Source organism: Uranotaenia lowii, chromosome 2, assembly GCF_029784155.1.
Source record: "Uranotaenia lowii strain MFRU-FL chromosome 2, ASM2978415v1, whole genome shotgun sequence".
NCBI lineage: Eukaryota > Metazoa > Arthropoda > Insecta > Diptera > Culicidae > Uranotaenia > Uranotaenia lowii.
In genome coordinates this window covers 106623222-106638936 of record NC_073692.1, presented here as the reverse complement: position 1 = coordinate 106638936, position 15715 = coordinate 106623222, and the positions used below count along the sequence as shown (strand labels likewise).

Sequence of the window (15715 nt, the reverse complement as noted above, 5' to 3'; positions counted from 1 at the left end):
TCTAACATACAGGGGATGCTACTTAAAAATCGTTTGTCTTTCATGAAAAGCAAAAATTTTAAGTTATTTTTAATTAGGGATTTAAAATGATTGTATTTTTTTCAAACGCGTTTTTGTCGATACGCCATATATGGAGATAGCTCCTTTATATGTGTTGGTAAAGATTTGACACTTTATTCAACATAAAAACATAGTTGCAAATGAACGCGAGCTTAAAACTAAAGCTAAAAATGAGAAAATAGCAAAGGGTGTATATACAATTGAGACAAAATATTACGTGGGCTAGGTTCTATCTACGATAGCGCGTTGGTTTTTCATGAAAATTGATATTCCGCTATTCTAACATATAGAGGATGCTTCTAAAAATCGTTTGTCTTTCATAAAATGCAAGCATTTCAAGTGATTTTTAATAAGCGATTTAAAAAAGGTTGCATTTTTTTCAAACGCGTTTTTCTCGATTCGCCATATATGGAGATACATCCTTTTCACGTGTTGGTACAGAACTCATCCTTGATTTATTACAGAATTTTGAAGTAACGTTCACATCAGTTAATTTTAACCTTTAGGCTCTAGGTTTGTATGGAAAAATTTAATATTTTGTTCAGAAAATCAACTTTTTTTTTTGTTTCTTTATGGTCTTCATATGATTTTTGTTCCTAGCATAGCATAGCATAGCATTGGGTGACTACACACATCTTGCATTGGCTGATACACAAAGTACAACTCAATAATCAAAACAAACACAAGATACCAAAACGAGTTTCTGGATTCAAAACTCATTCCAAGTGTTGGTTTAAAAAATAAGTGTGTTACAATAATGCATACCGTGACAAGTCAATGCAATCATAATGAGGATGATCTGATACAGCTAAATGGACTTTTTAGGTGCAGAGAACTCATACGACCCAGGGTGCTGTATTCAGATAGGTAGGGAAAAGGGTATGTTGCCACAAGGGCAATTAGACCGGGAGCTGACGACACTCCAGCGTGTGACAGTTCTCGATGAGCGGGAAAAGAAAAGAGGAGTAAGAAATAAAAGAAGAGTTCATTTTAGTAGGAAGAAAAAAAAGCGCGTGGTTGATAGTTCGGAAGAGGAAATTATAGAAGTAGAGTGAAAATTTAGAAAGAAAGTTTGAAAGTTGATAGACAGGTAGTAAGAGAAAGTGAAGCTTAAGTGGTCGCGCAAGGAGAATCGAGGTCGAGGTAGTCTCGATATTATCAAATTAGGAACCGTAAGTTGAAACCTTTTGTAAATCCTTCTTCAATCTTAACACCTAACCTGTATCTGGTAGGACTGATTCCCTTACGTCCAATCGGACCACAATATTGCTGTGCGGGATTCGGATGGTTCGCTACAAGGCGGTTTCGTGCAATTACGGTAATTGGTTGGTTAGATTTATTCTCTCCTCAGTACTAAATTGTAATTTCAAAATAGGATCCGAAACGTTGTACCCGGTTAGCGAGGAAGTCAAGCCAAGAGTTTGCTCGGTTGACTGATTGTAAGTTGAGGTTAGGTATAGTTGTAACGTTATCTAAAACCTTTTGTATATTTTTAGATTTGAAGTATCTTTTCGTTTTGTTCATTGGAATAAACACTGTCGAACACAGTTCGCCCGGCACTTTTGACTCTCGCTAACAATTCTTCAAATAATCATCCGATGGCGACGGTTCACTCATCGAGCGAGGATGATTTCAACACCACCAATCAGGACAACTTGAGCAGTTGTGTTGCCTGCGATCGTCCGGATTCAGCGGACAATATGGTGGCCTGTGATCAGTGCAATTGCTGGTGGCATCTTTCATGCGCTGGTGTTAGCGCTGGCGTTTCAAATAGGCCATGGACTTGCAGCAAGTGCCTTCCTCTTCCGACGAAAACGATGTCAGCGCGGACTTCATCTTCCGTCCGAAAAGCAAAGCTCAATTTGGAGCTAAAGCGCCTGGAGGAAGAAAAGGAGATCGAGAAAAGGATCGAAAAGGCCTATGTTAAGGAGCGCTACCGGATCATCGAGGAATCCCTCATGGAAGAGGAAGATGAACAACATAGTGTTCATTCTCGGCAGCATGCGAACCCTGCCGAAAAGTCTGAGCGTGTGACGGAGTGGGTAGCGAGCCAAGCTGGCCCCGAATTGTTGGGCGCAGAGGGAGGAACAATCCTCCGAGAATCGTCAGCAAGATTACCACATCCGGAAGAAGCAGCGAATGAATTTCCAGAACGGCGAGAGCTAATTGCAGACGCAATCAGGAAATTGCAACAACAACTGCGCGACTGTCAGCAGCACCAGCAGCCGTCAGCAGATAAGTTAAGCGAGCTTGAGAATCAGCTCCAACTGTGTCAGCGGGGATTGAAAGGTGTTCGAGCTTGGCCGGAAGAATCAATCGGACTTCCGAAACCATTTCCGGAAGCATTGGGTGATGGTCCTACACATCCGACAGGAACGGTTCCGAAGAGCAAGCGTGTTGTTGCCCAACCCAGTCAGCAGAAGCCATCCATGCAAGCGGATAGAAGGCAGCCAACGATAGAACCAGAATGTGTTGCGCCGGAACTGATGTTCAGACCTGAGGCTATTCCGACATCGTTAACTGTCGAGGAGCCAGTGCAAGTGCCGCAGAGACGGCAGCTGTTGCTGCCACAATCAACGAGGCAAATTGATAGCGGAGTTCCAGGCAATCCGAGGCCACTTGGGCCAACTGAAGAGCAGCGTACAGCGCGCCAAGTCTTCTCGGGGGATTTGCCAACGTTTTCCGGAAATCCCGCCGACTGGCCTGTTTTTATTAGCCACTACCAGTACACCACAGAAGCCTGTGGTTTCAACAACGGCGAGAACATGATTCGCCTTCAACGATGCCTGAAGGGTTCGGCATGGGAGTCGGTTCGTAACAGGCTTATACATCCGGGATCCGTGCCAGCAGCCATCAAAATGCTGGAGAAGCGTTACGGTCGACCGGATTTGATCATCGAGACCCTTATTGAGAAGGTTAGATCTACACCTCCGCCGAAGGCTGATAGACTCAACACTATCATCGACTTCGGGACACAAGTGCAGGGTCTCTGCGAACACTTGGAGGCCGCGGATTTGAACGATCATCTGAACAATCCCTCGCTGCTAAAGGAGTTGGTGAGAAAGCTCCCGACCGAATATCAAATGCTTTGGGGAAGATACATCAGAACGGTCGAGGCCGTGGACTTACGAACGTTCGGGACCTTCATGGATGAAACTGTCGACGATGCATACGCCGTGACGTCGTACACCGGCGAATCGAAAGCCAGGCAGTCGAAGCCTGAAAGATCCAAGCCGGACCGGAGTTTTGTGCACAGTGACGTCGCGGGAAAGTTTGAGAAGCCGAAGGAGCGGAGTAGCTGCCAAGGTGCAGCGGAGTTTAGGAAACGAGTTTTGACTTGTGCCGTGTGCCAGAAAGAGGGGCATAAGTCCAGAGAATGTCGATCGTTCCAGAAGATGACCGTCGACGACAGATGGCTTCGTATACAGAATTTGGGACTTTGTAAAACGTGCTTGTACAGTCATGGGACTCGTTCGTGTAGAAACAACACTCGCTGCGGCGTGGATGGATGCGATGCGCGTCATCACGCACTTCTTCATTCGGCGGAGAAACCAAAGGCATCCTACAGCTCTGGTCCGAATCCGATATCGAACTACGTTGTGCATCACGTTCACCAGTCGTCGTTTCCATCGTTACTGTACCGTGTTATTCCAATCACGCTCCACAACGGTAGTTTATCCGTCGATGCCTTTGCCTTCATCGACGAAGGGTCTTCGATAACAATGCTGGAAAAGAGTCTGGCAGAAAAACTTCAACTAAACGGGCACTCCCACCCGTTGTGCTTGCAGTGGACATCCAATGTGACGCGGATCGAGAACGATTCGAAACGAGTGACGTTCGAGATTTCCGGCATCAATAAATCAAAGCGGTACAAGGTTTCAAACGTCGGAACAACCAATTCCCTGAACTTACCAACACAGAGTTTGCCGTTCGAAGAACTCAAGTCACGTTTTAGTCATCTTCGAGGAATTCCGGTGGATGGTTACGAGAATGCCAGTCCGCAACTTCTCATAGGAGTTGACAATCTACGTTTGGTGGTTCCGCTCAAGGCGCGAGAGGGCGAAGTAGGAGATCCAACTGCGGTACGCACCCGCCTGGGCTGGTGTGTGTACGGTGGCAAGCCCGACGAGTCAACGCCAACATTCAGTTATCACATTTGTGACTGTCAACATGATTCATCTCTAGACGAGGCAGTGAAGACTTATCTGACGCTCGAAGAAGTTGGATCGAAAGTGTTCACGCCAGTGCTGAGTGACGAAGACACTCGAGCAACGAAAATTATGGAGGAGACTACAAAAAGAGTGGGCGATCGTTATGAGTCCGGCCTGCTTTGGAAGTACGACTTCGTAGAGTTTCCAGACAGCTATCCAATGTGTCTGAGAAGACTCCAATGTCTCGAAAGAAGAATGAGAAAAGAACCGGCGATGCGGGACAACATAGTGCGTCAGATCGAGGAATATCAGCAGAAAGGCTACTGCCATCGAGCGACTCCGGATGAGCTGCAACAGGCTGACCCCCGACGCACATGGTACCTCCCCCTCGGCGCGGTCACCAATCCCAAGAAACCCGGTAAGGTGCGGCTCATCTGGGACGCTGCAGCCAAAGTCGACGGGGTGTCCTTAAACGCGATGCTATTGAAAGGGCCCGACCAGTTGACATCTTTGTCTGCTGTATTATTTCGGTTCCGCCAGTATCCGGTGGCAGTTTGTGGAGACATCCGGGAGATGTACCACCAGATCCTGGCAACGTTTGGGTCGACCAGTTCACCAGCGACGGCCCAATACGTTAAGAATATCAACGCCCGCCTGTTCGCCGATAAGTATCCTGCAGCCGTCGAAGAAGCAATCAGTGGTCATTATGTTGATGACTATGTGACCAGTTTTCGGAGCGTGGCTGAGGCCAAAGAAGTTACGTCCCAGGTGAGGGCGATACATCAACACGGTGGTTTCGAACTTCGTCAGTTCTGTTCGAACAGCGACGAGGTCATGCAGTTTCTTGGAGAGGTCAAGGCACATCCAGTGAAGAACATGTGCCCAACTAAGGGAGAAAACTCCGAACGTGTGCTTGGTATTTTGTGGGATACGGAACACGATGAGCTGCGGTTCCCAACGAAGATGCGGGAAGACATGGTGAAGTTAATCACTACACAGGAGAAACCAACGAAGCGACAGATACTCCGGTGTGTGATGACAATGTTCGATCCACTGGGTCTTCTAGCACCGTATCTGATCTTTGGCAAGATCATTATCCAGGAAGCCTGGCGCAAAGAGCTCGGCTGGGACGAACCGGTGGACGATGAAACGCACCAACAGTGGCTGAAATGGGTCCAAATGCTTGAACACATCAACGATATCGGCATACAGCGATGCTATTTCCGAGAGGCGATCAACGAGGTCGAAGTTCACACATTTGTGGACGCCAGTGAGATTGCATATTCCTGTGTGACGTATTTTCGCTCAACGAACGCTGCCGGAGAAGTAAAGGTTGCGCTGGTAGGCGCGAAGTCCAAAGTTGCACCCCTGAAGGCGTGGTCGATACCGCGCTTAGAGCTGCAAGCGTGTGTGTTAGGTGCACGTCATATGCGAAGTGTCATCGAGGGACATTCGTTGCAGATCAAGAAGCGAGTGTTGTGGTCCGATTCCGGAACAGCGCTGAGCTGGATCAACGGAGATCCCCGAAAGTTTAATAGATTTGTATCGTTCCGAATCTGCGAGATCTTGGAGCTAACCACTCGGAAGGAGTGGAGATGGGTTCCATCGAAGAACAATCCAGCGGATGAGGCTACGAAGTACGGTTCCGGGTCTTATTTTGCCAAAACGAGTTGCTGGTTCGACGGGCCAAGTTTTTTGGTGCATCCTGAAGCAGTATGGCCAGTGTGGAAAGCTTCACCAACTACCGAAGAAGAACTGAGGCCATGTTACTCCCACAAAGAAGTTCCGCTTCCAGAGCCCGTAATAGCTTATCGTGAGTTTTCTCGATGGTGCCGAATCTTGAGAGTTACAGCCTTTATGCACCGCTACATTAATAACTTGAAGCTGCCTGAAGAACGGCGAAATTTTGGCTGTCTATCCAAAGCAGAACTCCAAAAGGGAGAACAAATATTGTTCCGATTGGCGCAGAGTGAGAGCTTTCCCGACGAACTCATCACTCTCAAACAAAACCTACACACTTAGAAAAATCAACGTAGATTTACATGAAACTACATGGGTAGAAAGGAATCGGCCATTTGCATGCGATAATACTAGTTGTTTCATGTAAATTTTCGTCAGCATTCAATGCTGTTATTGAATGTAGATTTACATGATCTATCTCATCCTATAAATCTTATTAGACAGGGGATGGTTACTGAATCAAAACAAAAAACACTTTTTGTGCAGAGAAAACATTTTATTGCACTTAAAATACACTTACACTTGGAATTGAAAAAAAAACACTTGGTTCAAACACTCTCGAACACTGTTTAGTTTTGGCTGATTCCTCCGACGAAAACAACGGCTGGTGCGAAATGACAGCAGAAAATATGCTGTTGCACAATTGGAGTTCCAATGGTTAAATTTCCAGGCATCTAATTCCTCAGCTTTGGTTTCCTGCAAATGACATAAACCAGTGTTAATATGCTATAAGTCACACTTATTTTCAAAATTGTTTACCTCTAGTTAGCAAACATAATTCTATGGAATAAAAAACTGCAAACTGTTGCCGACGGAGAACGGGACGAGAATTTAACTGGAGTAAATACAAAACAAAACTGACAAACTGACGCTGGCGCTGGATTTGGCATGCATTTACATGTAATTTCCCTTGAAAAGGTCAAGATGCTATACTCTTTTTCAATATTCTTCCAGCGCTGGTGTTAAAATGTAAAATCACTTGTAATGTAAGGTTACATTTTTTTATCTGTGTACGTTGCCCTAAAAAAGATCGCAAAGCCCTGGAGAAGTCAAGTCAACTCTATCGTCTTTCGCCAATGTTAGACGACTATGGAATTCTTAGGGTCGACGGAAGGATCGGATTAGCACGGAACGTGTCGGCGGACGTCAAGTTTCCGGTTATACTGCCGAAACGGCATCACTTGACCTACCTGTACATCGACGAACTTCACCGGAAATACAACCACGGCAACAACGAGACGGTGGTGAACGAGGCGCGACAACGCGTGCAGATCCCAGCGCTGCGCTCATTGGTGAAGAACGTCGCAAAAAATTGTCAGTGGTGTAAAATTTACAAGACGAGGCCAATTGTACCGAGGATGGCGCCGCTACCAGCAGCTAGATTGTCGCCACAGTTTCGCCCGTTTACCTTTGTCGGGCTAGACTACTTTGGTCCAGTGGTAGTCAAGATCGGAAGGAGCAGTGTCAAGAGGTGGGTGGCCTTGTTCACTTGCCTCACCATACGTGCTGTCCATTTGGAGATTGTCTTTTCTCTATCAACTGAATCCTGCGTTGCCGCTGTTCGTCGCTTCATCAGCCGCCGAGGGTCGCCTTCAGAAATCCACAGCGACAACGGAACGAACTTCCAGGGGGCTGAAAGAGTACTCCGTGAGCAGATCAACGCCGGTCTAGAGGCCACCTTTACCAACCAGAATACTTCTTGGCACTTCATCCCACCTGCCGCTCCACACATGGGAGGTGCCTGGGAGCGGATGGTGAGGTCGGTGAAGGCTGCGCTTGCTGAAGCATACTACGAGCGACTTGATGACGAGAGGCTGCACACACTACTGGTCGAAGCCGAGTCGATCGTAAATAGTCGCCCCTTAACCTACTTGCCGTTGGATGCAGCTGAGAGTGAAGCCCTGACACCCAACCACTTCCTGCTAGGGAGTTCCGACGGTGTCCGCCAGCCGCCTACCGAAGATGTGTGTGACAACAAGTTGCTGGGGAATTCCTGGAATTTACTGCAGAGACAGCTGAATACTTTTTGGTTTGACGAGGTGAAGCCCGTTGAACCAGGCGAGTTGGTTGTGTTGGTGGAGGATCGTAGGCGGAACGGATGGAAAAGAGGGCGTGTCCTGAAGGTGATTACGAATCCAGACGGCAGGTGTCGTCAGGCGATTGTGCAGACGAGTGATGGGACGTTTCGTCGGCCGCTATCGCTCCTGGCTGTGTTGGAGGTACAAGATCGTGGAACGCGGACCCCAGCCGGATTCCACCGGGGGGAGGATGTTGCCACAAGAGCAATTAGACCGGGAGCTGACGACACTCCAGCGTGTGACAGTTCTCGATGAGCGGGAAAAGAAAAGAGGAGTAAGAAATAAAAGAAGAGTTCATTTTAGTAGGAAGAAAAAAAAGCGCGTGGTTGATAGTTCGGAAGAGGAAATTATAGAAGTAGAGTGAAAATTTAGAAAGAAAGTTTGAAAGTTGATAGACAGGTAGTAAGAGAAAGTGAAGCTTAAGTGGTCGCGCAAGGAGAATCGAGGTCGAGGTAGTCTCGATATTATCAAATTAGGAACCGTAAGTTGAAACCTTTTGTAAATCCTTCTTCAATCTTAACACCTAACCTGTATCTGGTAGGACTGATTCCCTTACGTCCAATCGGACCACAATATTGCTGTGCGGGATTCGGATGGTTCGCTACAAGGCGGTTTCGTGCAATTACGGTAATTGGTTGGTTAGATTTATTCTCTCCTCAGTACTAAATTGTAATTTCAAAATAGGATCCGAAACGTTGTACCCGGTTAGCGAGGAAGTCAAGCCAAGAGTTTGCTCGGTTGACTGATTGTAAGTTGAGGTTAGGTATAGTTGTAACGTTATCTAAAACCTTTTGTATATTTTTAGATTTGAAGTATCTTTTCGTTTTGTTCATTGGAATAAACACTGTCGAACACAGTTCGCCCGGCACTTTTGACTCTCGCTAACAGGGTATATACATGGGAAATCCTACTTGGCAAATAGGACTGATAGCAAAATAAAATAAATATGGTGTTAAAGCATTAAATTTAAAAAATGAAACGATCTCACCGAAGTCCGTAAAAAGGTGGTATGTTTCTGCCGGTGCTGTTTCCCAATTCTTCCTGAATCCAGTCATTTGGAAATGGGTTGCATCCACATATTTTTTTTTATATCTGTTGCCTATGAGCAACGTTGCGTACGCGCATCGCAGCAATCAGGAAAATCCCCTTTCGATTGCCCGTCGCGACCACATCCTTTTTCACTTTCATTGACCTAAAATTTAGGCTGCGCCACGGCAATAGCCATTTGACAAATTCCGCTGATTACTATCATTATCTTTTTTAAAACAAATTTTTCTGGCTTCACCAGCATTCGACTACTTAAACACATTATTGTACCACTGGTACAATGTACCAGGGCATCGTAGAATTTTGCACTGCGTTAGTAAAAAACAGACCACACAGCCAGCCCTTTTTTCTTTGCTCGTCTACCAAACACTGTTTTATAAATCAATATAAATGTATCTGCTCTCTAGACTTCACATTTAACTATACTTTACTTCACTTTATCCTTTCCAATGTAAAAAGTTTAAAGTATCTTAAATCCATAGCAGAAAATTTGAAGAAGGTCTAAGAACTTAGAAGGAACGCGCTACCGAAAAAAAAAACACGACTGTATTCGTCCAAGGCCAACCTTGTTTTTCCCCTTCATATGATTTTTGTTCCTATTTATATATTCTTTAAAAGAAATTGTTCGCTGGAACATCTTATTAGGCAAAAAGTTGTTAGCTGTTCACCTCTTGTATGTGCAAACGTTTCAAAATAACATTTTTTTGAGAGCACAACGATGCCAAATTTTGAAAGCATTTAATTTCAAAAAGTGGCATAATTTTGCTAATAAATTCAATTTTGAAAGGCTTGCTATAAAATTCTTTAGATGAACATTTCTTTCTTGGTAAAAGAATAACTTGCTCTAATAAAACTAACTAACACATTAAAACTAACAACAAGCGGCATGCAATCATAAATCGCAGACTCGAAACGATCAACGAGTCCGATTAAAATTCAATGATAATTCAAACCATTTTGAATACATTTTAAAATCGGTTTGCTCTAATGTTATCTTATAAAGCCATCCATGAAGAAAATTTCTAAATAATTTTTTTTTTTGGGGAAATCATAGCAAAAGCGTTGGGAATTGCATCTACTTATTAACCATTTCTCATCGATTCCAGCATGTTCCAAGGCTTAGTTATGTTGCGTTATGGAGTTGATGACATGTAAGATTTTTCACGTTAACTGTAAATGTGCCTTGTGAAAAATGGTTTTTAAAAACGTTTTGAAATTGATTAGCAGATATCTTGAAATGTCTTATAAAGAACTTTATAAAATATCAAAGGGTTTTTTTTCTTAGTACTTATATTGTAAATAGCCTACACATAGGCGTTTAGTGTTGGCTGCTATTGGTGGGAAATGGATAGTATAATTTCAGGAGATTTCTCATAGCACTAAAAAAAAGACATGAAATTGAAAAAAAGCATTTCGAAAATTATTTTAACAAAAAAAAAGCTGAGTTTAATATTAATATTTTCTGAATACCACTGAAAGATAGTTGATTTTTAAGCACAAGTGACTGGACTGATTTAAGCATGTTTGTTTTGATTTTGAACCGCTTGTTGTTTTTGTTGTTAGTAGCTAGTTAGTAGCAGTCTTGAAAAGTGGTTTTAAAGCCGTTTTATCCTTTATTGAGCGCTATAGTTATAAGTTTTATCAGAATCAAATTGTATGTATTGTTGGGTAAGTAAAAATGACATTAATTTCAATGGATGTTTGTAATTTGAAAACTCACTACTTCCGATGGCAGGGTGCCAACAGTCACGGCCAGCTAGGGCTCGGTTTTCGTTCGGAATCATGTGAGAACCCACAGCAGCTTGATGCCCTGCCGTTTGATCCGCAGCTAATTCGAACGATAGCGGCCGGTGGAGGTCACACGCTGGTTTTGGTGTACCCGAACGCCGTTTATTGTTGCGGGTGGAACAACCGTGGCCAACTGGGCTTGGGCCATACCGAGGATGTGTCGCAGTTTCAGCTGATCGGTGGATTCGATCGATTTGATGCCATAGCCAGCGGTTGGGATGTTTCCGGAGGGTTAACGAGCGATGGCCAGATTTACCTGTGGGGATCCAACGTGTGGCAGCAAGTAGCTTCTGAAGGGGTTAAGTATCGAGATAAACCGGAGCGCATCGAATTACCCGGAGCGAAGAAAGCGACCAAAATATGCTTCGGCTTAAGACATACTGTGATTTTAACGGACGAAGGAACTCTGCTGCTTTTGGGAAAAACCAAATGGATGCAAAATGTGAAAATGAAAGAAATGTCACACGAAGGAATGCAATTTTATGAGTTGCAATGCTCGGAGAAGATTAAAGACGTAGTAAGTGGCGAAAATCATCTGGTCGTAAAATTGGAACGAGGAGCGATTCTCTGTTTAGGGGACAACCGTTTTGGCCAGAGCCCCGTAGGCACGGATTTGAATGTACATAGCCGGCACATTGTAAAGCTAGATTCAGGTTGGTCCCATTCAGGCTATTTGACCGGCGAGGGACGACTTTATCTATGGGGGCGAAACAATTACGGGCAGCTGGGCGTGACCGTTGATGTTTTCAACAACAACCAATCTTCTTTGCTGCCATTGGACTTCGAACCAAGTAAGGTGGTAGATTTCTGCCTGGGCTCACAGCACGGAATGGCACTGACCGAAAATGGGTTACTGCACACTTGGGGCTGGAACGAGCACGGCAATTGCGGGACTGGAGGTGTGGATAATGTGTAGGTTTTACTTTTGTCACTAGGCCTAAGGGCTGTGTGGAATTTGGGATTTGCAATAAATTTTTTGGGCTCTTTCAGATTGACACCGACCAGTGTTGGAGGCATTAAACCTATTCAAAAGATTTCTGCAGGAGCTGGTTTCTGCTGGGCAGTTCCGCACAACGAATGATCATGGTCTTTCGTGGTCATAAAACAATGGATGGCCTGTTTATGCAGTTTTGCAGTTTGCATAGTTGAGTTTTATTGCCGGCTTAACGATTTCTGGCGTTACTCGGGGTGCCTTGAAGTTCATTTTTATAAGTTCGATGTATTGTTTTTTTATTGTAAATAAACCATTATTGTACATGTTTCGATAAGAGAACAAAAATGCTACCTGGAGACTTATTTGGATTTGTAAAGTTATATAGAAATTCAAAATTTTAGCAAATTATGATATTTTTGGTTTTGAGAATATGTTTGCGCCTTATCGTAGCAACTGGCAAATTGAAAATTACCCTCGTTTTTATGTAAGCGTCATATACCTACTACGTAAATCACATCAATACTATTGAACTTTATACTCATCAGTGTCTAATTTTGTGTAACACACCTAAGTTGAATGCGTTCACATAGCTCTTATTCATACCTGTTCATATTTCTAATGTTTGAATGCTAGATTAGTACAACATTCAACACCATTAGTCAAATAATTGACCTCCGAGCGAGGTATCATAAAACACTGCTAGGCGGGTCCAAAAATATTCCTAGCCTTTATGACCGACGTGCATGAGATGAAACCTTAGAAAGTAGGTAGTTTGAACCTGCATTGAGAGATCTTCTCCTTTTTCGAGTATATAATCAGGTAAGGCTAAGAGATTTGAATTTAGTTTTTAGGAATCTGTTATACACGAAGTACACGTTTGAGCTATCAATTGGATGGGATCTGGTGTAAGTTGCATTGGTGGAATGTGCGATCGACCGAACGACTGTACGACAATGGCAAGCTGTGGATTCGCGGGTTTTTCTACGGAACCCTGCTACGGGTTTGGTTGTGGGCTTCAACGGTTTATGCCAGAGGCGCCAATTCAGCCACCTGTTTATAACTTCAACAATTTCGAGCAAGCACAACCGTACAAGAATCCATTTGAAGGCATTGATTTGAACACCGCTCGGATGACTGATAGTCGTGAGGTGGAGGAAGAATTGCGGATGGAAAGCATGATACTTCGACAGAATGAAGATATACCAATGGGTCGCTGTTCGACGCCGAGTTTAGCTTACTGTCAACATTGCGAGCACAATCATCGAGATCGTTGCTGTTTATACGTCGGTGATAACGATGATGATATAAATCGTTACTCAGCGTGGGCTCAAAACTTACACAACACGTCAGTGCAACCGCAGAGCATTCCTCAGATTCCAGAAGCAATATCAGGTAATACAACTCCTCACTGGTTTCCCAGATTTACGTGCAGTGATCCTGATCAAATAAGGAAAATTATGAAATACGGTCCTACGAAAACATCCGCTTACATGAAACCCTTTTATCATCCTATGATGGGATACAATCAATTCCGAGAAAATCCCGAACAAAAAGTTTCTCCAAAACTCAGCTACTATCAGCAGTATATGTTGCATCTGAAACAGTTGACTGAGTTCTTTGATCAGCAGGAAAAAATAAAGCAACAAGAAATGCGCCCACCACCTTACACTGCACATCAGAACGATATTCCTGCGCCAGTTCATCCATTCATTCAACAATTCCACACTCATCACGTGTACAACGGCCCGGTATATCTTCAGCAACAGAGTCAACCATCGTACTTTGAACAAACGCAATCTGCGCAACATCATCATCAACAAGCACCTGCCTCTAACTTCCACAACATGTATCAGCCGCAAGGAAACCATATACCGATTCCGAATCCCATGGTTAATTATCAAAAGCAAACCCCGCAAGACATGTCCTGCTACCCCTCGCAACCGGAAACCAGCTCAGCTCAATCGAATGGATTTTCATTTCCCCTTTGGATGTTATTCAACCAGAAGAAAGCGGAAGCCGAAATGGAGGCCCTCAGAAACGCGAACCTAAGGCGGGCGCCAATCCCGCCACCCCCGGGATACAGCAGTGTACAGCTCGCCGCGCGCCGACGGATTCCACCACCGCCTCCGCCAGGTTACGGGCACCGGTATCCAGCGTATGGTAACGTGTACCGGATTTCCGGCTGCGATGTGCAAATGGTCGATGTGGTCGACGAACAGTTGATGCAGATGGAACAACGCTACCTGCAACAGCAACAACAACTGCAGCAGTTTTACGCTCAGTTTTAGTTTTTAAGCTGTCAAGAAATTGATATGGTTACATTACTACTTCATTCAAAAGTGCAATCCATAGTTTAAGTTTGTGGTTGTTTTTATTTAGTTTGTAAATACCTGATAAATGAATAAATTAATTTATAAAAACATTTGTCTAGTTTATTCGCTTGGAACACGTCGAACAATATTGCTTACCGAACATGTCTATTAAACCTTTAAAAAAATGGTGGCTCACGTCATACAGTTTTATTGTCAGCTGTAACGGACATAAATAAGATATTTAGTGATTCACATGGCTGGTTACATTCAAGCTTCTAAAATGATTTTTTTTTAAATTTTATGTGTCAAAATAAACGGGGCAAGTGCAAATTTTGAAATTTTTTTACAAAAGCACCGTTACTTTTTACCAACATTTTTTTTTATTTTTCAATTTCAACGGGAATTTGTTGAGAACTATTTTAGTGATGCAACGAACGATAATTGATCATTTTTGAACATATACATATTTTTTTAGGACATGTGAAAGTTGAACTATGGTGAAAACCGTTTGCACTTGCCCCGGTGTACCTTGTATAAAATTATAGTGTAACGGTGTTAGTCGCACTACTCCTCCGATATGTCCCAACCGATTCTAATGAAATTAATTTTATATTCTGTAGGCATGAGAATCTGTTTTTATCTAATAAAAACCCAAAGTCACGTCAATAGTCCGTAATTTTTGAATGTATAGTTATTTGAAGCAAATAAAAGCCATGGCTTCCATTTTTTCGAATTTTTCTTTCCTTTGGGGGTTTGTTTTTCGTCTCTATGGTGGAGGCGTCGCACAGTGCGGCGATCCCGTAGAGCCGATGGACAAAAGTCGTAAAATGTTGAAATTCTATAAAATATTTGTTTCAAGTACGCCACAAAAAATGTATTTTGAAGTTTTTTGCACAATTTTAATTTTTCAAACTATCAAAATGCTTGCTTCATAATTCCCAAATTTGGAATTATTTTTTATAAAAGATCCGTTGTATTTTTCAAATATTTGCTTTCATGAACCAATATGCTTGCTATTGATAACACATAGAAAATAACTGAAAAGAACAGTTTCCTTTTCAAGGGTACATGGAATTCACCGGAATTTGGCCCATGTATGCTTTATCTCAGCTTAAAATATTTCAAAATTCAAATCACAAAGGTAACGGTTACCGTTAGCCCGCATAGACTCAATCTAGACTTTTTGTACTGCGTACCGACCGTGTTATGGGAATGCTACTGGTCATAAATTGGCAAATACTTTTCAAAGATCTGAACATCGATGTTGCTGTGCTGTATCAACCTTCTATGATCATCTCTGCGACGTCTTGCGTATTCACACGCCGCCTAAACGACTACACCGACACCAGCTCCATTGGTGGAATTCTGAGTCACAGAGGAGCCGCAACTTAGTTCGCAAAGCCCGTAAACGATACTTTCGAGACCGAACGGACTATAACAAGTCAATGCTTTCGAGGCTCAATTAATTCTGGAAATACATCAATAGACGCCGCCTTACTAACTGTATCCCATCGTCTGCGACGCATCAAGGACGCACATCGGAAATAATCGAAGAGTCAGCTGACTTCCCGAATAGCAAAGACCATGGTATTAATATAACCGAAC

At 43.5% G+C, this 15715-nt stretch overlaps 2 protein-coding genes across 2 annotated transcripts in view; one reads left to right on the top strand and one right to left on the bottom strand.

Annotated features, from left to right (window-relative positions):
- Positions 1 to 15715, bottom strand: part of LOC129745470 (phospholipase A2 group XV-like) — a 52512-nt gene that overhangs the window by 7415 nt on the left and 29382 nt on the right. The window lies entirely within an intron of this gene.
- LOC129745472 (secretion-regulating guanine nucleotide exchange factor-like) lies at positions 10617 to 12091 on the top strand. The gene is made up of 3 exons (XM_055738579.1): positions 10617 to 10744; positions 10812 to 11776; positions 11855 to 12091. The coding sequence occupies exons 1-3, from the start codon at positions 10733 to 10735 to the stop codon at positions 11943 to 11945; spliced, it is 1068 nt and encodes a 355-aa protein (XP_055594554.1). The 5' UTR covers positions 10617 to 10732; the 3' UTR covers positions 11946 to 12091.

Excerpts from the sequence above, each read along its gene's own strand:
- LOC129745472 (XM_055738579.1), top strand. Across the intron at positions 11,777-11,854 it reads ACTGGAGGTGTGGATAATGT|ATTGACACCGACCAGTGTTG; the intron begins GTAGGTTTTACT and ends GGGCTCTTTCAG.